This window comes from Pan troglodytes, chromosome 16 (assembly GCF_028858775.2).
Source record: "Pan troglodytes isolate AG18354 chromosome 16, NHGRI_mPanTro3-v2.0_pri, whole genome shotgun sequence".
Taxonomy (NCBI): Eukaryota; Metazoa; Chordata; class Mammalia; order Primates; family Hominidae; genus Pan; species Pan troglodytes.
The window spans coordinates 45,578,997-45,603,427 of record NC_072414.2 but is presented as its reverse complement, the minus strand read 5'-3'; the positions used below and the strand labels follow the sequence as shown (position 1 = coordinate 45,603,427).

Here is a 24,431-nt window from a genome sequence, read left to right as displayed (position 1 = left end):
GGTCTAATCATGATCCCACAGAGCAGATGAGGGACTTAGTTGTTTGCCAGAGGTTTTCATTCTAAGTTTATTCCTGGTACAGATTACAGGATGGAAATGATGTGTCTGATGTCTAGTGCACTTTAGGGAAGCTTATGGACTTTTGGAATGCCTTTCATTAAATAGCTTTTCAAATGTTGTCACACATTAGTTGACTCTTTAAAGAATTCTTCATTGAAACAAATTATAGAATGAAGGTGTCAGGATTAGAGACTGCTTCTCTACTGCAGCCACTCCAGATTTGATCTGCTGTCAGAGCCCAGATATTATTTTTTGAGAAATCAAAATCATGTATATTGGATTTGTCACACCAAATCCTTCCAACAAATGTGACCATTTCACAAAGATTTTACTGTGGTTGTGAAGGTTGAGAAATCCTTGTGTGCTTAACAGCTGGGCACATAATTTAACTGAATTTTAAGGCAACACCTGCCTACTTATCAGAACATCCCTGGCAGTTTTGGAAGATTCCTGTGATTAGAACGCTGGCCTAGGGTAAAACCTGCCTTCATAAGGCTCCAATGATACCTGAGGATAATTCTTTGACAGATGTCAACATGTTGGGTTTTTTTAATTTGTTGCATTAGTCAGTAGTCATGTAACCTAAAATAGCAAAGCCTGTCTTGTAAACATAGGTCACAGATAATTCTGGCAAACTAAGATGTGCAGGTCAATTGGGATTAAGATTTTAGGTGGGAGCCTAAAAAAATAAATAAATAAATAAGATTTTAGGTGGGAGCAAAGTGAGGAAATCAGATTCACAAGAGAAATTGATGTGAAAGATATTGCTAAAAATAATCTGTATTCAATTTCCAAATTTGCTAAAGTGGTCATGTACCCATATCTTTGATTTATTTCCTCAAATAATTTTTCATGCTTTTTAGTAATATGCTGTCAATCTTTTTTCTAACAGTTCTTTCAGAATGGAATGTGTACATAATAAGGTGAGAAGTGCTGGGAATGACATTTTAAATATGTCAAGCTTCTACAGTTGCTTACGAAATGGTAAGAGAGTTACTGGCACAGATATGATCTGATTTTTTTTTTTCTGTGAAAGGACATAACTAGTCTTTCTATAACTGGTTAGCAATGTCAAAATAAATAACATATATAAAACATAGATTTTACCTATGTTTCTGATTACACTAGCTGTGTGGCTTTAGGCTAGTCATTTAGCTTTTCTGGGCCTTATTTTCTTCATTTAGAAAATAAGGTGGGTGACATTTATAAAACATTTAAAAACATAGATTGAACATTTTATAATTTTAAAACATAGACATAACATTTGAACATTTATAAAACATAGATTTCAAATGATCTTTGAAATGCCTAAAAATTTGAAACTTTTCAGCAAAGGAAATACTTATATGTTAAGTATTTTATTATTGTGTTTTATTGGAAAGTTTATTGCATCATCTTTATTACCAAATAAATGATTATTATATTAGATAATTTTCTTGCAATTTTAAAAGGTTATATTCTCAACTTCAGTGTTTAGATTTCCTCTTGATGCCATATGGCAAATGTATCTCCCAAACCTGCTTTTCCAAGTTTGGGACATCTCAGTAAATGACAGTTCTATCCTTCCAATCACCAATTGCTCAAGCCAAGAACTTTGTGATTCTTTTTTACTTTCCCTTTCTCACATACCCCACATCCAATCTGTTAGTAATTGTGTCAGTTCTACCTTCAGAATGTATCCCAGAATCTGACTGCTTCTCACCCTCTACACCAGCAACTCCACCCCCCTCAACCTTCCTTTCCCTCACCCTCACCCCTGTGAGCGTTCATCCTGTCTTGCCTGGATGACCATAGCAGGCTCCTGATCATCTCTCTGTTCCTATTCTTGACTCCTGCACTCTGTTCCCACCCAAGCAGCCAGAATGATTTATTCAGAACTAAGTCAGAACCTCACTCTTCTATGTATAACCTTCTGGTGGCTTCTGTTTCGCTCAGAATAAAAGCCATTGTCCTTACTATAGCACAGAAAGCCCTATAGGATCTGGCTGCTCTACCTATGTCATCACATACACACCCCCATCCAACCTTCTCTCTTAGTGCTCACCCCCTGCTTAACTCATTCCAGCTACCCTAGCCTTTTTACTCTTACCCAAGCATGGCAAGCAGGTCTGAGGACCTTTGCATTAGCTGTACCCTTGCCTGTGGTGTTCTTTCCCTAGACCTTCATATAGCTCAACCTGCTCACCCTCCACCCGCTACCATCCATCAAGTCTTGCTCCAATGCCACTTTATCACTGCAGCAGCACTCCCTACCCCTTTCGCTGTTGTACTGTTCTCCATAAGCCTCTTCACTATCTATCTGACATCTGTTAACTTTAAAAAATCTCATCTGCCTCCTGCTACTAAGTTGTAAGCTCCATGGAAGTTATATTTTTGTGACAGTTTTATTCATTGCTGTGTCCCTGGTTCCTAGAACAATATCTAGAAGGAATTAGCAAATAACTTTTGAATTAGTGGATGAGTTAAATTAATGGACAAATAAAATTAAAGGATAAATAATGACTAGAACAGTGGTTTTGGAGATAAATAAGATAGATGGCTGAGATTCAAGATCCAGCTCTGCCATTCACTATTTGTGTTCTATTGGGCATGTCTTTTACTTTTTAAAAGCCCTAATTACTACATTTGTAAAATGGGAATGTGATCCCAGATACAATGCACATGTTGCCTCCAAAGCTGTGCAGTATATGATCCATAGGATGGGGTGACCTGAATGACAGTACACAGTGGCCCTCACAGGACTGTTGAAAAGAGTATTTTCAAGTGAGAGTTTATTATTAGCTTCCAATTAACTCGTGCTTAGTATGTTCCAAGAATTATGTTAATGGTTTTAGATATATTATCTCATTTAATGTAAAAACAACCCTGCACAGTAGGAGGCAGCATCTCTGTTTTACCATTAAAAGAAAAATGGGACTCAAGGAAGTTAGATGACTCATAGGCAAACAGCTAGTCAGTAGAGGGGCCTGCATTCCAATCCAAATCTGATTCCTAACCCCATTTCCTGTCCACTGTGTCAGGCCACTTCTCACATTTATGATTACAGATAATGTTCCCTCTAAATAGCCCCAGTCTGGGTTGCCTCCTATCTCCTCAGATAGTTACTCTTATTAGGGTTAGTTATCCAATGTTTTGTTGTTGTTGTTGTTTTTGTTTGTTTGTTTTTTAGCAATCGTAACTGGGAAGGGGATTGGAATTTAAGATTTAATATAAGTGTTTCTGCAAAGACAGGGGATTGCTAACCAGAATCAAGGAGGCCCCTGCTTTTCCTGTGGGTGCCCCAGCAAAAAGCCTTCGCAGCTACTGTTACTATAGAATCATCTCTCTGGAATTTAGGTTGGCACTTATAGCATTTGAAATTCAGCTAAGGAGTAGGGAAACATGTTTTTCAAAAAAATAATAGGAAGATGGAAGGTTAAAGAAAGGAAGTATTGACTTCATGGTATTAATTTTATGAAGCCAAATCCTAAAGAATAAAATAATACTCCGAGGTGCTCATCTAAAACGTTGATAGGAACCAGTATTCACTTCTGTCAGCAGGAATTGACTGAATAATGTTGGTAAGCCTGGGATACTTTCTTTTATCTTTCCCCCTAAAGTTGCAATTAATTCTTTAACTCACTGACATTGCCAAGATAAGTTGGCTCTCATTTCTATCACATATTAAAATTTTAACATCACATTAAATTGTGCTGTGAAGTACCCCATGATGCTAGGAAGTAGTTACAGTTGAGACCAATACTTAGCTTTGATGGCTGAATCACAAGGTCAACAAAGTGGGAGAGGGAGGAAAAACAGAGATCAAAAGAAAATGTTCTCTTACCTGCTGTGTTCATGAAGAAATGGAAAACATGTCAAAATTATAATCTCCTACCATACTTACATGTTTTATATAGTGTTCTTGGTCATTTTACATTTATATTAAATGCTCTATCAGGAAAAAATAATATCAATAATTGGTCAGAAGTTTCTTATGTATTACTTTTATGTTCTCAAATTGCATTGTATACAATATCTTTATTACATTTTCCTTGACTGCTAATGTGGTATATATATATTCATATATATATATACCTCATATGTTAATATAAAAATAGGGATTTGATGAAAAGTGTATCAGACAAATGCTAATTTAAATAGTTGATACCACAATGTCAAACATATATCAATATATTAATTTAAGTAGACAATTATAGTAACAACTTTTCCGCTTGCACAAGCCCTTACCAGTCTTCCCTATCTCTCAGGATCTGGCACCTAGATAATAGACTGTAGCCATCAGAAAGCCTTAATTCATCGATTGTTCATTATGATTATATGTACATTTTCAATTAATGAAAAGGCACTTATTAAGTACTTTTTTGTGTAGGAAACTGCTGGACACTCTATGAACCAGTTTACATAGACCAAGCACTCACTCATTCTTAAAATTTCACACTGAACATTAAGGCAAATAGAAAGGACACTGGAGAGGGCAAACAGAGAAGAAATAATACATAACAGAATGAGTTAAATTAAAACAGTAGTGCTCTACCTATTGATCAGAGTGGTATAGCTGGGTAAGGACAAATCAAAGGAAGTCTTTGATTTGATTTTACATGTGATAGAGACTAATTCATGGCAGAGTAGAATTTCAGAATTTGTATAAGGAAGGAATTGTAAGATTTGGTGATCTGTCTTGGGTCAGCAAAAAGAACAAAAATGTGTTGAAGCTGTAAAAATGAATTTGTTTTGATGTGAATATGTGTTAGTATAATTGTTAGAATTACATATAAATTGTGTGTGTGTGTGTGTGTATATAAATGTACACAAATGGATGTTAACCCTGGCTGTATATGTAAATCATCTGTGGCACTTTTACAAAGCATTAATGCCTGTCCCACCTCTACCACAGGATCTGTAAAATAAAAATCTCTGGAAGATTGAACCTGGGCATTGGTGTTTATAAAAAACAAAGCTTCCCAGGTGATTCTAATATGCAGCCCATCTTAAGAGCCATTATCCATTTTTAATACTCTAAAGATACAAGTGTGTTCTGTGTATTTCTAGGTAAGAATGAATCCCATGTACCTGAGGCTGACCTTTCACTTTTGAAGCTAATTTCCTGTTGGAGAGACCAGTCTGTGCAGGTATGATATAATTCACATTCATGAGGTTATTAGAAGAGTTCCTTGCTGCTGTGGTTCATGGATACCCCCCTCTATCTGAAAATACAAGTAGTTACTCTTGTCCTCATAAAATGGCCTTTGAACAGACATAGAGATGAGGGAAAACACGGACCATAACATAAGCAAGGGTACACCATTCACTAGGGGAGCGTGAATGCCCGGGGCTGAGGGAGGGAGGTTCTTGCTATCACAGGTAATTTCTTGCTTGTTGAAGCTTCAGTTTGAAGCAGGATTGTCCATTATTTGATTTCAAAATATGCCATACATTAAAGTACCTATGTGTGGGAATTTGATTATGTGAAATTAGATTTTTTTTTGATTTTTGATTTTTGTGGGCACATAGTGGTCATATATATTTATGGGGTATATGAAATATTTTAATACAGGCATGCAATGCCTAATTATCACATCACAGAGAATGGGGTATCCATAACCTCAAGCATTTGTCCTTTGTGTTAGAAATAATCCATTTATACTCTTTTAGTTATCTTAAAAAGTAAAATTAAATTATTATTGACTATAATCACCCTGTTGTGCTATCAAATAGTAGGTATTATTCATTCTTTCTAACATTTTTTGGCACCTATTAATCATCCCCACCTACCTCTATCCCACACTACCCTTCCCAGGCTCTGCTAACCATTCTTCTACTCTCTATGTCCATGAGTTCAATTGTTTTTATTTTTATTTTTATTTATTTATTTATTTATTTATTTATTTATTTATTTATTTATTTTTGAGAAAGGATCTCGCTCTGTCGCCCAGTCTGGAGTGCAGTGGTACAGTAACAGCTCACTGCAGCCTCATTCTCCCAGGCTCAAGTGATCCTCCCACCTCAGCCTCCTGAGTAACTGGAACTACAGGCATGCACACCACACCTGGCTAATTTTTTTGTATTTTTAAAGAGATGGAGTTTTGCCATGTTGCCCAGGCTGGTCTCAAATTCCTGGGCTCAAGCGATCCTCCCACCTCAGCCTTCCAAAGTGCTAGGATTACAAGTGTGTGCCATCTCACCTGACCTGTTTTGATTGCGAGATTCCACACATAAGTGAAAACATGCAATATTAGTGTATCTGTGCCTGGCTTATTTCACTTAACATAATGATCTCCAGTTTATCCGTGATGTTGCAAATGACAGGATCTCATTTTTTTTATAACTGAATAGTGCTGTATTGTGTATGTGTACCATGTTTTCTTTATCCATTTATCTGTTGATGGATACTTAATTGCTTCCAAATACTTAGGTTGCTTCCAAATCTTGGCTGTTGTGAACAGTTCTGCAACAAACATAGGAGTGCAGATTTCTCTTTGATATACTGGTTTGCTTTCTTTGGGGTTATACTGAGCAGTGGGATTGCTGTATCATATGGTAGATCTATTTTTAGTTTTTTGAGGAACCTCCAAACTGTTCTCCATAATGGTTGTACTAGTTTACATTTCCACCAGCAGTGGATTTTCTTTTCTCCACATCCTCACCAGCTTTTGATATTGCCTGTATTTTGGATATAAGCCATTTTAACTGGGGTGACATGATATTGCATTGTTGCTTTGATTTGCATTTCTCTGATGATAAGTGATGTTGAGTACCTTTGCATATGCCTGTTTATTCTTTGTATGTCTTCTTTTGAGAAATGTCTATTCAATTATTTTGGCCATTTTTTTATTGGATTGTTAGATTTTTCCTATAGAGTTGTTTGAGCTCCTTGTATACTCTGGGTATTAATCCCTTGTCAGATGGGTAGTTTGCAAATATTTTCTCTCATTCTGTGGATCGTCTCTTGTTTTTGTTGATTGTTTCCTTTGCTATGCAGAAGCTTTTAAATTTGATGTGATTCCATTTGTCCATTTTTGCATTGGTTGCCTGTGCTTACTCAGGAAATTTTTGCCCAAACCAATGTCCTGGAGATCTCCCCCAATGTTTTCGTGTAGTAGTTTGATAGTTTAATGGCTTAGATTTAAGTCTTCAATCCATTTCGATTTGACTTTTGTATACGGTAAGAGATAGGGGTCTAGTTTCATTCTTCTGCATAAGGATTTCCCAGCACCATTTATTGAAGAGACTGTCTTTTCCCCAATATATGTTCTTGGCCCTTTTGTCGAAAATGAGTTCACTGTAGGTGTATGGATTTGTTTCTAGGTTCTCTGTTCTCTTCCATTGGTCCATATGTCTACTTTTGAGCCAGTACTGTGCTGTTTTGGTTACTATAGTTTTGTAATTTAATAAGTCTTTTTTTTTTAATTCTGAGAGTACCTCATCTGTGAGTTGACTTAGAGGACTGGTTCTTCAATGTCCAGTTTAAATCCTTCTTTCTCCTTTAAGGCTACTTTTGGTCTCAAAATTTTAGCAGTACCTTTGTGAATTGTACAATAAATAGTTGTGCATTGATTCGATGAATGTTTACTAGAAGTTTATTCTTTTTTATGAGCTTGATACATTACATATCATATTTGCAAGATTAAAATAGCAATAACTCCAATTACAAATGATTATTCTTGGTTATAGGGAAACAAAGTTAACTCGTAATATACTATAGGGGCTGATGCTATAATACTAAATATACACAGTTGGAATGGCTATAAAAACTTGTTATCATGGCCTGCAAATATGCATGTGATTTTTTCCCCAGCCTGACCACATCTGTCATCATTTAGCCCCAACTGGCTTTCTTTTTATTTCCAGGAGAGGTAAAGCTCATTTGAACTCAGGATCTTACTGTTCTCTTGGGCTAGAATTCTCATTTCTTCATTAATCATTTAGGTCTTTGCTTAAAAAATCGATCTCCTTAAAGAAGTCTTCTCTTATAACTCCAACTAATATTGCTGCCACATTCTACCCAACCCCAGTCATCTAGTCATCATCACATTACCTAGTTTTTTTGCTGTGATTACTTTTAATGAAAATTTTATTATTTGCTGTTTTGCTTGCTTATTTTGTCTTCTCACTGTTATATAAGCTTGCTGAGAGCAGTGACCTTGTTTGTCTCATTTGCCCCTCTCTTACCAATGCCCAGAAAAGCAGAAGTGACAGTAGGCAGTCAATACATATTTAATGAGTGAATGAGTAGCTATGCAGGCAACCTCTGTAATAATTGGAATAAACACAAGTACAGGCAACTTTATCAGCACATTAGCAGTCACCCTAAAAAGGTTTATCTATTAAAAGTGAGATTTTTTCCCCAGTGGCCAAAAAATTCCTAAATGGGGAAAAAATTATTAAAAAGAAGGATTCAACAGAACATTTCTCTTAAATTGCTCTCACTTGAAGATGTTTGATAGTTGTTCATTTGACCTTCAAATAAACTTTAATGTGATTTGGGCATGTTTGGACTAACAGACCTTTAAGGTTCTATGATTCTGTGACGGTATGTGAAATGCTGGCTGTGGACAAAGACTACCAGAGAATTTACCCACTCTACAGGAAGTCCAGACTTCAAGGTTCTCTTCTCATCTCTGCTACTGGCCTGATGCATGACTCTGTGAGATAGTTTAAACTTCTTTATTATTTGTCTTCCTCATTTGTAAAATGGAAATGAGTATTGCTGGCCCTTCAAGAAGAATAGAGACTCTTGCAAGTATCCATTCTACTGCTTCAATAACCGATCCTCAAATTATTATTATCTTTTTTTTTTTTCTGTCACCCAGGCTGGAGTGCAGTGGCATGATCTCGGCTCACTGAAGCCTCCGTCTCCCAGGTTCAAGCGACTCTTCTGCCTCATCCTCCCAAGTAGCTGGGATTACAGGCATGAACCACCATGCCCAGCTAATTTTTGTATTTTTAGTAGAGACAGAGTCTCACCATGTAGGTCAGGCTGGTCTCAAACTCCTGACCTCAAATGATCCCCCCGCCTTGGCCTCCCAAAGTGCTGGGATTACAGGTGTGAACCACCACGCCCAGCTATCCTCAAATTACTTATGAAGCCATTCATTTAAGCAGTTAGTTGAATTATGTTAGCTTGATTTTACTTTTTTAAAACTTTTATTTTAAGTTGAGGGGTATAAGTGCAGGTTTGTTTCATAGATAAACTTGTGTATGGGGGTTTGCAGTACAGATTATTTCATCACTCAGGCATTAAGCCTAGTACTCATTAGTAGTTCTTCCTGATCCTCTCTCTCCTCCCACCTTCTGCTCTTCAGTAGGTTGCAGTGTAGGTTGTTCCCCTCTATGTGTTCAAGTGTTCCCATCATTTAGCTCCCACTTATAAGTGAGAACATGCAGTATTTGGTTTTCTGTTCCTGTGTCAGTTTACTGGAGGATAATGGCCTCCGACTCTATCCATGTCAGTACAAAGCACGTGATCTTGTTCTCTTTTATGGCTGCATAGTATTCCATGGTGTATATGAGCCACATTTTCTTTATCCAGTCTACCATTGATTGACATTTAGGTTTATTCCATGTCTTTGTTATTGTGAATAGATCTGCAATGAACATACATGTTCATGTGTCTTTATAATAGAATGATTTATATTCCTTTGGGTATATATCCACTAATGGGATTGTTGGGTTGAGTGGTATTTCTGTCTTTAGGTCTTTGAGGAATCACCACACTGTCTTCCACAATGGCTGAACTAATTTACATTCCCACCAACAATGTATAAGCATTCCTTTTCTCCACAGTCTCTCCAGCATCTGTTATTTTTGATTTTCTAATCTATAATTTTTTGACTTCAACATTCTGACTAGTGTGAGGTATTATCTCGTTGTGGTTTTGATTTGCATTTCTCCAATGATTAGTGATGTTAAGTTTTTTTTCATATGATTTTTGGCCACATATATGTCTTCCTTTGAAAAGTGTCTGTTCATTTCCTTTGCCCATGTTTTAATAGAGTTTTTTTTCTTGTAAATTTGTTTAAGTTCTTTGTAGACTCTGGATGTTAGACTTTTGTAAGATGCATAGTTTGCAAAAATTTTCTCCCATTCTGTAGGTTGCCTGTTTGCTCTATTGATAGTTTCTTTCGCTGTGCAGAAGCTCTTTAGTTTAATTAGATCCCATTTGCCAATGTTTGCTTTTGTTGCAGTTGCTTTTGGCATCTTTGCCATTAAACCTTTGCCTATGCCTATATCCTGAATGGTATTGCTTAGGTTGTCTTCCAGGGTTTTTATAATTTTGTGTTTTACATTCAAGTCTTTAATCCATCTTGAGTTAATTTTTGTATATGGTGTAAGGAAGGGGTCCAGTTTTAATCTTCTGCATGTGGCTAACCAGTTATCCCAGCAACATTTATTAAGTAAAGGAATCCTTTCCCTATTGCTTGTTTTTGTCAGGTTCGCCAAAGATCAGATAGTTTTAGGTGTGTGATCTTATTTCTGGGTTCTCTATTCTGTTCCATTGGTCTATGTGTCTGTTCTTGTACCAGTACCTTGCTGTTTTGGTTACTGCAGCCCTGTAGTATAGTTTGAAATCAGGTAACGTGATGCCTCCAACTTTGTTCTTTTTGCTTAGGATTGCCCTGGCCATTCGGGCTCTTTTTTGGTTCCATATGAATTTTAAGATAGTTTTTTCTAGTTATGTGAAAAATGACATTGATAGCTTGATATGGATAGCAATGAAACTGTGAATTGCTAGGCAGTATGGCCATTTTAATGATATTGATTCTTCCTATTCATGAGCATGGAATGTTTTTCCATTTGTTTGTGTCATCTCTGATTTATTTGAGCCATGGTTTGTTGTTCTCCTTGTAGAGATCCTTCGCCTTTCTAGTTGGCTGTATTCCTAGGTATTTTATTCTTTTTGTTGCAATTGTGAATGAGAGTTCATTCGTGATTTGGCTCTCAGCTTGACTGTTGTTTATAGGAATGCTAATGATTTTTGCACATTGATTTTGTATCCTGAGACTTCGCTGAAGTTGCTTAACAGCTTAAGAAGTTTTTGGGCTGAGATGATGGGCTTTTCTAGATAGAGGATCATGACATCTTCGAAAAGGGTGGTTTGACTTCCTCTTTTCCTACTTGAATGACCTTTATTGATTTCCCTTGTGGAATTGCCCTGGCCAGAAATTCCAATACTATGTTGAATAGGAGTAGTAAGAGAGGGCATCCTTGTCTTGTGCTGATTTTCAAGGGAGAATGGTTCTAGCTTTTGCCTATTTAGTATGATGTTGGCTGTGGTTTTTTCATATATGTCTCTTATTATTTCGAGGTATGTTCCCTCAATATCTTCTTTATTGAGAGTTTTTAACATGAAGGGATGTTGAATTCTATTGAGAGCCTTTTCTGCTTCTATTGAGATAATCATGTGGTTTTTGTCTTTAGTTCTGTTTATGTGATGAATCGTATTTATTGATTTGCATATGTTGAACCAAACTTGCATCCCAGGGATCAAGCATACTCGATCATGGTGGGTAAGCTTTCTGATATGCTGCTGGATTTGGTTTGCCAGTATTTTGTTGAGGATATTTTCATTGATGTTCATCAGGAATACTGACAGGAAGTTTTCTTTTTTTGTCATATTTCTGCCAGGTTTTTGTATCAGGATGATGCTGGCCTCATAGAATAAGTTAGGGAGGAGTCCTTTCCTTTTCTATTTTTTGAAATAGTTTCAGTTGGAATGATAACAGCTCTTCTTTGTATATCTCATATAATTCATCTGTCAATCTGTCTGGTCCTGGGCTTTTTTCGGTTGGTAAGCTGTTTATTTAACTGCCTCAGTTTCAGAACTCATTATTAGTCTGTTCAGGGATTCAGTTTCTTCCTGGTTCAGTCTTTGAGGGTGCATGTGTCCAGGAATTTATCTGTTTCTTCCAGATTTTCTAGGTCACGTGTATATATTACTAGTTTATAATATTCTCCGAGGATTGCTTTTCTGTTGGGTCAGTGGTAATATCCCCGTTATCATCTCTGATTGTGTTATTTGAATCTTCTCTCTTTTCTTCTTTATTAGTCTAGCGAGTGATCTATTTTATTATTTTTTTCTAAAAACCAGCTCTTGGGTTTGTTGATCTCTTGAATAGATTTTTTTGTGAGTTATCTCCTTTGGTTCAGCTCTGATTTTGGTTATTTCTGGTCTTCTGCTGGCTTTGGGATTTTTTTGCTCTTGATTCTCTAGTTCTTTTAGTTGTGATGTTAGGCTGTTAACAAGAGATCTTTCTAGTTTTTTGATCTGGGCATTTAGTGCCATAAATTACTCTCTTAACCCTGCCTTAGCTTTGTCCCAGAGATTCTGGTATATTGTATCTTTGTTCTTGGTAGTTTCAAAGATCTTTTTCGTTTCTGCCTTAATGTCATTTACCCAAAAGTCATTCAGGAGTAGGTTATTCAATTTCCATGTAATTGTATGGTTTTGAGTGAATTTCTTAGTCTTGAGTTCTAATTTGATTGTGCTGTGGTCCTGGTGACTGTTTGTTATGATTTCAGTTATTTTGCATTTGCTAAGGAGTGTTTTACTTCCAATTATGATCAATTTTAGAATAGGTGTCCTGTGGTGATGAGAGAAATGTATATTCTGTTGTTTTTGGGTGGAGAGTTCTATAGACATCAGGTCCATTTGATCCAGTGCTGAGTTCAGGTCCTGAATATCTTTGTTAATGTTCTGTCTCAGTTATTTGTATAATATTGTCAGTGGGGTGTTAAAGTCTCCCATGATTGTTGTGTGGGGATCTAAGTCTCTTTGTAGGTCTCTAAGAACTTGCTTTATGAACCTGTGTGCTCCTGTGTTGGTTGTATTTATATTTAGGATAGTTAGCTCTTCCTGTTGAATTGAACCCTTTACCCTTATGTAATAATGTCTTTCTTTGTCTTTTTTGATCTTTGTTGGTTTAAAGTCTGTTTTGTCAGAAACTAGGATTGCAACCCCTGCTTTTTTCCTTTTTTCCACTTGCTTGGTAGATTTTCCTCCAACCCTTTATTTTGAGGGTTGACATGTTATCTTGAAGACGACATACCGATAGTTTTGGTTCTTTATCTAGCTTACCACTCTGTGTCATTTAATTGCAGCATTTAGTCCATTTACATTTAAGGTTAGTATTGATATGTGTGGATTTCATCCTGTCATCATGATGTTAGCTGGTTATTTTGCAGGTGTGTTTATGTGGTTGCCTTACAGTGTCACTGGTCTGTGTACATCAGTGTGTTTTTGTAATGGCTGGTAACAGTCCCTCCTTTCTATATTTAGTGCTTTCTTCAGGAGCTCTTGTAAGACAGGTCCGGTGGTAACGAATTTCCTTAGTATTTGCTTGTCTGAGAAGGATCTTTTTTCGCCTTTACTTATGAAGCTTAGTTAGGCTAGATATGAAATTCTGGGTTGCAATTCCTTTTATTTAAGAATTTTGAATATTGTCCCCCAATCTCTTCTGGCATGTAGGGTTTCCACTAAGAGGCCCACTGTTAGTCTAATGGGCTTCCCTTTGTAGGTGACCTGGCCTTTCTCTCTAGCTGTCCTTAACAATTTTTCTTTCATTTTAACCCTAGTTAAATGGAATACTTTTGTAAAACAGAGCAAAATTAGCTCTAGAAGTTGAATGTTTGCCTTTAAGGTTGGGGGAAGAATGAATTAATTTTGCTGATGAATAAGTTTGTCTAGAGATTGTCTCTTTTGCTTCTCACACATTAAACACTCAACATAAAAATAAATGCTAGCAAAGAAACAGAAAAGTTTGGGGATTGCTAATTTGCATGTTTCCAGTACTGCACTAAATTTCTTTGGATTTTATAATCTAACACCACTGGGTACACATCATGAAATGTAGGCCTCCAGCTAGAAACGTTGCTTTTCCAGGAGACACCCTAAAGACATGAAAGGCCAGCATGAGCAGAGTGTTGGGAAAAATGTTTTATGACAAAAAAACTAGACACTGGAACAACAACCAGGACACAGGGGTTCTTATGCATCTTCATGATGCTCTATGCTATTTTACAGTATTTTGCTCTTCCAAGGTGTTTATGGAATACCACTAAACTTTTTAGCTTGCCTAAGACTCAGTAATACCTTTAGTTAATAAGCATATGTCCCAGATTTGTAGCTGACTCTTTCCAGTCAATGAGTTTGTAAACTTTATTTTTAATCTGTGCACATTGCCTCATAAAAGAATATGATTCTTTGATATCTACCTTTTGGAAGAAATTTCTTTATATACATCGGGAAGACAGCTTTATAGCCATAATGCTCAATACTAGCTCATTATTAAAATTACAAAGTTATATAAAATGCCATATAAACATTTTATATTTTGTTGGAGTAAATTCTATTTCTATTGACTACCTGTAAAATCTATCTACTACATTTATAGAGAGAGACTCAAGTACTGATAGTTATAAACTGTCAATAAATTATACTTTCCATAGTTTATTTTTGAAAGTCTGCAGAATCTATTTCAATTCCACTGGTATTTATGTAGTGCCCATTCTATTCCAGATACTATAATAACATTATTACATGTTTAGAAGATACAGCCTTTCTCTCATCTCACACTGAGTTTAAATATATATTTTGAGTTTCTTTCCAATTGGATGCCATTCAGTATTCACTTTTAACTGTTGTGGCTCTGAGTGCCCTACTCATCATGGTTAATCTATTTTATTCTATAGTTATTTCTGTTCCCCTTGTTTTTGATGATATTCGTATCATTATTCTTATAATATGCATTTGTGGTGACAACTATGTAAAAAATCAACAGTTAAAGTGAAGTCATGACATGTAAATCAAATAATTAAAAATATTAAATTAAAATACATAAATTCCTGTATATTTTTAAGAAGGAATGATTATCCAAGTTGTATAGGATATTATATTCAGTGGGAGAGATGACATTTTAGATCACAATTGTGGGCATGCCTCTGGGGTGATAAGCATCCCAGGGTGAGAGGCCAGCCATAAGCCCAGTGAAGGCATATGGCCAAACTACCCATTCTGAGGGGTATAATATAGTCTGGACACATTGTGGGTCTTAGGATATCCTCCAATATCCTTAATTTATGAGTATAGAAAGAGCAATTTCCATGCACTATTCTGTTACTGAAAGCTCTTATCCTAATTTCTGTCAGTATCACAGACTGTTTTGTAAGTGAGAACATGAAGTTTCAGAGAAGTTTGTGACTTGTCAAAGGTTGGATTTGTGGTAACTGTCATAGTGGAATAGGAAATGCAAACCTTTTCACTTATAATCCCGAGTTCTTTCTACCACATCATCCACATCATGGAACCAGTGCTATCAAATAACATGTATGACAAAGTTAAAATGAAATAGCTTCAGTGTTATAAAATTGTTCATCATGAATAAGTAATACAATATATCTCATCATGTGAGATACATAAATCAGCATGGTTTACCAATATTGTGATATATATATAGCAGTATATGTTAGTAAGAAACATATATAATACTTTATATATATATATATCTCAGAAGTGGTGTATATATATATATATATATATATATATATATATATATATATATATACATACACACACACACCATATTTGTCATCCAGGCCGGAGTGCAGGGGTGCAATCTGGGCTCACTGCATCCTTTGCCTCCTGGGTTCAAGCAATCATCCTGTCTCAGCCTCCTGAGTAGCCGCGACTACAGGTGCACACCACCAAGCCAGGCTAATTTTTGCATTTTTTGTACAGACGGGGTTTCACCGTGTCAACCAGGCTGGTCTCATATGGTAGATATTAATAGGCACTATTCACCAGCATCATGATATGCAGAAGTATATCTTAGGTTAATGGCACATAATTGATACTCTGATGTTAAATATCTCATTACATGATATTCATGAGTAAGCACCATTCACTTGCATTGCGATTAGGAAGTACCTCATGTTAGTATGCATGGTGTGCAATAGTGATATTCTACTATTCCTTAGCCTTTTTTCACTCCTTAAACATTTGAGTGTGGGCTAGACAAGGGCAGGGAGATAATCAGCAATCAGGAAGCTGCTCCAGTATTCTCAGGAAGCTTCCTATATTTAAAAGTCAGAGGCCAGCTTTTCTGCCCCAGGATTTCAGCAAGTATCTGCCATCATAATAAGCTCGTTGGATGTCCCTGGGACCTGAAGGTCTCACATGCTACCATCACATACAAAAGAGAATGAATGTAATTTGTTTACATAAATACACATTCAGTTTTTGGCCAAAGCATCTCTAGGTCACCATTCTCGGTGTTGTCCCATATCCCTAGCTCTAGACATGCTTATGGGTAGACTGGGAGTAATGGAGGGGTCCAGTGGCGAATTGTGGAACATGAGTCAGCTTGACAGAGGACAGACTTCTGAGGGGAAAATATATATGCTATGGCACTGGGATGTGGCTATATGAAAGGCACTGGGATGTAGCTATATGAAAGGCACTGGGATGTGGCTATATTAAAGGCACTGGGATGTAGCTATATGAAAGGCACTGGGATGTAGCTATATGAAAGGTTTAACTGTTGGCTGGAGAAGAGTGATGAGAAGGTGTCCCTAGTTTGTCTATATCAGCAGTGTCCATTCTTTTCTCTCCCTAATTCAGCTCCTGGCCTTCCTTGGGCTGTACCTAACTGCTAGACCTTGCCTTATCTTTTACCAGGAAGAGGTCTAGGAAACTGTCACTAGCTTTGCACTGAGGGCAGAGGATATAGAATCTTGAGTGGACATGTACTTCTAAAGACATAGAATCAGGGATCAGAAGGTCTGTCCACCAAGTCTGTGTAAGCTTGAGGTGTCATGACCCAGATTCTTCATTTTAAAAATGAAGAATTTAGTTGGATGTTCTGTGGCAAGTGTCCCTTTCCCCCTCCTTCGAACCATAGGTCCTTGACTGGGCACACACAGCAATTGGAAGACGTGCCTTGCAATACTTTAATCTATGTAAAACCACATAGGTATACACAAAATTTAGTGAGATTTATTATTGAAGTCATTTCTTTAATTTTCTGTGTAAAGCATAGTTTAAATGCAGTGTTTATTTAAATAATGCTTTGGAGCTAGACATAGTTTGAGGATCTAACCTTGTCTTTAAGAGCCATAGGATAAATTCAAATGAATTTTCTTTTTCTTCTGGTGGAAATGAAAATAGGAAAAATAATTAAAAACTCCTCTTTGTCCCATAGTGTAATGTTTGGCTTTCTGGACTTTTTAAAAATGCCCCTCAAGTATCCTTTTAGAATCTCTTGCATTGCAAAAAAACAGTGTGAAAGTCTGGGTGCCAGTTGTTGCTACCCACATTTCAGTTGTTGTGGATGCTAATTCTAGAAGAATGAAAAGTTATCGTTTATGGAAACCTGTTCAAATTTAAATTCTGGGCTTTGGATTTTTTGCAACATACCCAAGCATTTGTAATGATACTAAAAATAATTCACTTAAAAAAATACCTTACAGGTAACTGAAGCAATACAAGCTGTTCTCTTGGCCGAAGTTCAACAACACATGAAGAGTTTGGGAAAGATACCCGTCAATAGTCAACCAGTGTCCATGGCAGAGAATGGTAACTGTGAGATGAAGCAGATGCTGCCAAAGCTGGAATGGACAGAAGAACTAGAGTTACAGTGTGTTAGAAACACTTTGCCTCTGCAAAGTAAGTACAAAATTTATTGGTATACTCTTTCAACAGAACTTTTCTACTATAGATAGTCTCCAACTTATGGTGGTGCAACTGAACGATTTTCGATTATATTATGGTGCACAAGTGATAGACATTCACTAGTCTCCTTGACTTATGATGGGGTTATATCTGGCTAAACCCACTGTAAGTTGAAAAGGTCATAGGATAGGTTTATCCAGAAGTAACACCACCATAACTTGAGGAGCATCGCTACTTAGAGAGTGTTGAAAATGTAAGTTCACAGTATATCATCTCTGCAAGAGCTGAGCCAAGTGCCCTGTTTCTAACCTATTCTGCTATCAATTTCCTCTTATAATTGTCACATGTTTGAAGGACTTCTAGATCCTATTATAATCATAAATATTTGCTAGAAGAACAGCTTGTATTATTTATAACAATGTTTTGAAGTTAAGCAATTAAAAGGGAAAGCAGAATTAACAGCAGTAGCTTAATGGGATATATATTACAGGAATACCCTAATCATAATGGGTAAATTTGCTTTTACTTTGTACCATGATAAAAGTCATGTGCCAGTTTTCCTTTTCTGGGCAACAGAAGTATCATATAAAAATTAAACTATTTTTATGGTTAGATCATTTGATTTTATAACAAACTTCATCACTGTCACTTCCTAATGATAATGTTTATGGTTTAGGGCCAACAAGTGAGTCTAAATTTATGTTGTAAAATGTTCTATGATTTTTATCGTACTGTTAGCTGATACTTAAAAAAATTAAAAACTGTAAAAAAAGTACAACTTTAATTTTCAACTTTATTGTAAGCTTTTCATGAATACATTAATTTATCATGTGATTAAATATGTGTTTTTGTCAGGAAAACGTTATAAATTTACATATTACAGGTGGTTAAATTGTTAAGTACTTCTTTTATCTCTCAAAAAGGGTTTTCTTTTAGTTTATTCAGGACTAGGAGCAATGTTACTATATATGAAATGTTAAATCTTAAAACAGGAGTCATTCTTGGAAATACTTAATGATTTCTTCTCATTGTTTTTATGAGATTACTGATTGGAGAGTGTGAGGTAGAGATAAATGAAAAGGCATATTTAGTGAAGGCCAGAGATCAAAACAGGTAGAATATGTTTTAATGCCAGGACAGTTGCTGATTATGGTAAATTCAATTAATAATTTGATAAAGCTAGATGGTTATTTTAAGTCATATGCATGTTTATTTTCCAAAAATTAGCTTTAATGATCTGGTAAATTCACCTCTGTGAAAAAGCTCCTGTTTCATCATATCACGTAATTATAGTTGTATTACATATTTTAAGCAAGAAGCAGAAAAATTGCTTTTTAATTAATTTTGAGTGACTACATTTGCATTTTTGACACATATGGAGGGCCGCCCATAGTGTCATTGATAGGTTTCTTCCATCTCTCCCAAGACAGCTAGTGTTACTTGTTCATCGTTTGTTAACTCTCAGTAGATGTCATTTCTGAATTTTCTCCCTAATTTTGAGAGCCTACCTTGTTCATTGGCCCAGAGCCCCATTTTCTGGGTAAGAAATTATTGGTCAGCTATCAAAGTGAAACTTTAGATGAATTTTTCTGTCATTTGGCTTACTCGTATTTGAGGTTTCACCAGATTGTGCCCAATTCTGTCCCCAGTACATTCTTAGGCATAAGGATACTAGCCAGGTTCCTGCAGTCCCAGCTACTTGGGAGGCTGAGTTGGGAGGATGGTTTGAGCCTAGGAGTTAGAGTCCAGCCTGGGCAAGATGGCCAGAATGCATCTTTAAAGAAAGAACTGTTGATAGTATAGAATTTAGTCTTACTATGACTAAAGACATTTGGATTAAAGTGTGGTATTAACTCTCTTTTGATTAATTATTGAATAGTCCTTTTTTTGCCTATGGTAAAAGAAAATTTGTGGTTAATCTGTGATAAGAATTAGAACACCAGAATATTACATCTACTTTATATGTTGGTGGAGGAAATTTAGAATACTTTATTTAAAAGAACAAGAACATATTCACAAAATACTGGGCGTATATTATTTTCAGAAATATTACATGCAGGAAAATATTAACTACAATTGCAATTAAATGGGAGACACATAAAATACATCGAAGAGAGAACTACCCAAGTAGTATTATATTTCATATTAATATTGCCCTTTTCTTTTTGAGAAAATGCTTATTTTAAAAAAGGCTATTCACAAGAACTTAGTAAAATTACAGGAAATGTTTTTAGACTTTCATTACAGTGGCATGTAGTGCCTTACTTGATGGGATTTTTTTTTGGGGGGCGGGGCGGGGTGCAGGCTCTGTCGACCAGTCTGGAGTGCAGTGGCATGATCATAGCTCACTGCCACTTCCACCTCCTGGGCTAAAATGATCCTCCTGCGTCAGCTTCTTGAGTAGCTGGGACTATAGGCAAGCACCACCATTATAAGCTAGTTTTTTTTTTTTAATTTTTATTTTTAGTACAGATGGGATGTCAACATGTTGCCCAGGCTGGTTGATAGAATTTTTAGAATACATAACCAGAAAACTGTTATCTTTATTTCTAATGTCCTAAGACAAAATGTAATATGATTATAGAGGTGCTATTCACTGGCTGTAGTAATTCCTCAAATTTCATAGGCAGATTTACTTAGCCTAATCATTGCAACATATGTCATTTTGCAAAATATTCTTATGGCAAATTGTATATGTTGTTTAATTTCATCAACTCTGCTTATTTGTCCTCTGTGAGCTCCTGTCCCTCCCCTTGTTTCTTAATTTCTTTTTTTCTTTCTTGGTTTCTTGGTGGTACATATTATTTATAAATCATTTGGAAAGTAAAAGATGATGGTTTTGCTATACACAGATACTCAAACTTCTTTTATGCTAAATGGAGTATATTTGATTTATTAGGATTATAGCAATATGGCAACAATGTCACAAGGAAAAATAATAATTATTGAGTTTTTAATATATTCCAATGCTTTGCTAAGTATCTTATGAAATTTAGCTCACCATTTCCTTTAATTCTGACACAATCCACATGAACCCTAAGACCCTTCTTCTGACATTTAGTTCTTTGTGTAAAGGACTTTACCATTTTTAAAATGTTCATGTTCATTGAAGTGAAATTTCAAAGTACAACTGAAAAGAACTATACTCTAAGAAAGAGATTCCCATCATGCTAGCTAGGTTTGTCCTGAGAAATTACTTATTTTTTTATTTTACATACTAATTTTATATTTTTTATCATACTCATTAAAATAGTGTTGAAATACACTTTTAAATATGAGTTTATCACCACACCAGCTTTCTTTTTTTTTTCTTTTCAACACAGTGCCTCACTCTGTCACCCAGGCTAGAGTGCAATGGTGTGATCTTGGCTCACTGCAGCCTCAGTCTTCCTGGCTCAGGTGATCTTCCCACCTCTGCTTCCTAAGTAGCTGGGACTACAGATGTGTACCACCACACCTGGCTAATTTTTGTATTTTTTGTAGAGATGGGGTTTCACCATGTTACCCAGGCTGGTCTCAAACTCCTGAGCTCCAGCAATCTGGCCACCTTGCCAAACCAGCTATCTTAAATGCCACCAGTGGTATACATCTTACTCTTTGAGACATACTTCCTATACTACCCCGTTTTCAAAATGAATAAACTAAGACTTAAGAGAGGTTATGTGTCTTGCCTACAGACACAAAATTACTAAAAACAGGGAAGCAAACCCAGATATTCTCCTAAATACTGTGCTGTTATCCAGTAAGCTACGTTTTCCATACTTGCAACATGGAAGAAATTTGCCCTAAATCAGTTTGATCTAAAAATCGAATAATTTGCTAAGTGATTTTCTTAGATTTTTATTCTTTTCTCATAAATCATGCTTCTCTTACTAAAGGAAATGCAGAATATTTAATTATTGCCATCTCAACCCTCATAATAAAGAAAATCACCAGGTGTCTGGAACTATTTGTAGGGATGTGTCTAGAAAGCAATGGAAATCCAATAAAGTGAGAGTTAAGGCATAATGTATATTTAACCTGTAATTTTGTCTTATTTTTCAGTGTTTTCTCCTATTACACTTCACAGCATGTATTTTATTTGGGGTCTTAATATTTGTGTATCTGTGTTTTATGGGAAAGTGGTGATTTTATCTAAGTTTACGTTTTTATAATGATTACTTTGCTATCTTCCTTGAATCTCTTTAATAAGAACTTGTACAATTAACACTTACATTTGAGGCTTAGATTCATTGCTTTAAAAACAGCAATAGTTTCTATTATTAAATTGCATTTGAAAGTTATTTCCCTTTACTTTCTTTTGAATGTTATTTGGATCAGTTTAAACAAGTGCTCTAAATTGTTCCATTAAATAAATTGGTTGAACTAGAAATGGAGGCTTTGTAGATAAAACTGTCACCTTGGAATTATTGGCTGAATTTAAATTTCATGCTAAACCATGTGGTTGTGAAAATGATACATCAAATATGGGTATTGCAAATAATCTTTATTGCATGCATCATCTTCAAAGACTTATCTAGAAAATTAAATAATAAAAATGTGGTTTTTGTTTAAATAAAACCATGCATTTATTATAAATCAAGAAAATAAAAATCCATTCAACAGAAACATTTTGGTGATCCTGCCCTGCAGAAGTACGGGCCCAGGGCAGGCTTTCTTGGCCTGCTGAGTTTTCCAGAAGGATATCTACTTGTGGAAAGGCTTTGTGACTACCCTACAGGGAAACTCTTCCCTGACTGCCATTATTTGTAGTAAGTGCATCTTTTTTTCATTTACTCTAAGATCTCCAGGAGTAAGTGAGTTCTTCTTTATGGCCACAGAAGTCACTTAGGAAAGGCCTGTGTGGTACGTGTGATCAAGGAGCAGAGAAGTAATGGAGGACACATCATAGAAGGCCTCGTATGTGGTAGTGAGGTCTGGGGCTTTCTCTCTAGTGTGGTATGGGAAATCTTTTAAGCACACTAGTGGCACAAAGTGTAATGGGATCACATTACCTTTGGTTTAGGGGCAGAGCACAGTGATAATGACTGACTGTGGTGTCATGACTTGGCCCGTATGTTGGGTGGTACATTGTTACATGTGGTATTCCAGGTGTGCTGAAGATATAGTGGAAGGTCGACTCCACAAAAGGCATCCTTGGTGTGTTCAGTTTCAAGTGTACCTGTTTAGGTGACCTATAGATTTTATTTTATAGTTTTTAACTAAACTAATCACCAGAAAATAGACAAGACACTTAACAGTTCTCTCTCAAGAAACCATGGTTTCAAGACAATAAGAATAATGCAAGCTTGAGAAAACAAGTTGTAAATGGCATTGCCAAACTTAACTTATGCTACATCAGAAGGTATATATCTGTGTGTGTGTGTGTGTGTGTGTGTGTGTGTTGTGTGTGTGTTGTATGTATATATGTGTGCGTGTGTTAATTTCCTCATTTTGGAATTTCTATTTTTGTGTGTATTTTATAATGGACATAATGTTGATACGCTAATAGCGTGTACAGGCATTTATAAGCAAACATACATATATTGTTGATGCGTATTTCAGAGCTCCTCTTTGTTACTTTCTACAAGAAAACGTCTCACTTAAAACTTTTGGGTGGATTGAGCTAGGAAGCTACAATTAGGCAGATATGATTGACTTTTGGTTATGGAGTGTTGGCAATTTGATATACTATTTTGTACAGTGCCTATCTCCAAAACTTTAAATACATCTTTATGCATCACTTCTTTATGCCACTTCCTCTCTGCTTCTATGCACTGACTCAAGAGCTAAGGATATCGCCAAGAACAAACTAACAAACTGAAATTCTTTAGCTGAGGATACAAACTAGAATCATTAACCATAAAAGTGTGTCAGATGCCAGAGCAGAGACTAGGGAAGCACATCAAAGAGGTGCCTAACATAGTCTTTGGGGCTCAAGAAGGCTTCTTCCAAGAAAAGTTGCCTAAACTGGGAGCTGAAGGATGAACAGGATTTAGCCAAGCAAAAAGTTGGAGTGGGGAAAGGTAGCTGTTTACTAAGACCACTGAAGCCACTTATGCCCTTTTCTTCCTCTCAAGATCATCTGACTAAGAAATGCATGAATGAGAAACCTGGACATTAGCAAGAAACCCATGCATCTTTAATTTCTTCTCTTTAGAACACTAGTGTTCTCTTTTAATCTCATCTTGCAAATGCCTTCTTTTCCTAACCCTTAGCCTTCTGGAATAACAACAGTAATGATTAACATAGTTACAGTTAACACTGATATGACCTAATATTTATTTAATCCACACAGCAATGCTATAGGAACAGATAATATTGTTATGTCCACTTTACTGATGAGAAAACAGATGCAGAGAAGTTAAGTAATTTGTCCAATGTCTTATTTCCAACAAGTGGCAGAGCGAGGAATCAAACTCAGGCAGGCTGGCTTTGAAATCTGAGATCTTCATCACCGTATTACATTGCTTCCCAATTACCTACAATTCTCCTTTTGGATTTCTTAATTCAGCAAATATTTACCAAGTGCCTTCTGTATGACAGTTACAGAAAAATGTGTTACCCAGTTGAGGATTACAAGACAGCAAAACCTTTTGTCATAACAACAGAAAAAAAAGATTCTCTAGAAGAAATCAATTAACAGATATTGAATATGCAGTCTCTACAAAGCTGGGGTGTAGCATTGTAAGTTATTCCAATAAAGATGTAATTAATATTGAAGACT

At 36.0% G+C, this 24,431-nt stretch overlaps 1 protein-coding gene across 6 annotated transcripts in view; it reads left to right on the top strand.

Moving 5' to 3' along the window:
- Nucleotides 1-24,431, top strand: part of WDR72 (WD repeat domain 72) — a 247,699-nt gene that overhangs the window by 148,096 nt on the left and 75,172 nt on the right. For 5 of the 6 annotated variants that reach the window (XM_003314678.5, XM_063794161.1, XM_063794162.1 and 2 more), the window contains 3 exons: nucleotides 953-1,044; nucleotides 5,110-5,189; nucleotides 17,524-17,719. In XM_003314678.5, coding sequence (XP_003314726.2) covers nucleotides 953-1,044; nucleotides 5,110-5,189; nucleotides 17,524-17,719 — 368 coding nt within the window. Of the gene's footprint in view, nucleotides 1-952; nucleotides 1,045-4,954; nucleotides 5,059-5,109; nucleotides 5,190-17,523; nucleotides 17,720-24,431 lie in introns of those variants that run through there. The other variant, XM_063794163.1, reaches the window with a different exon arrangement.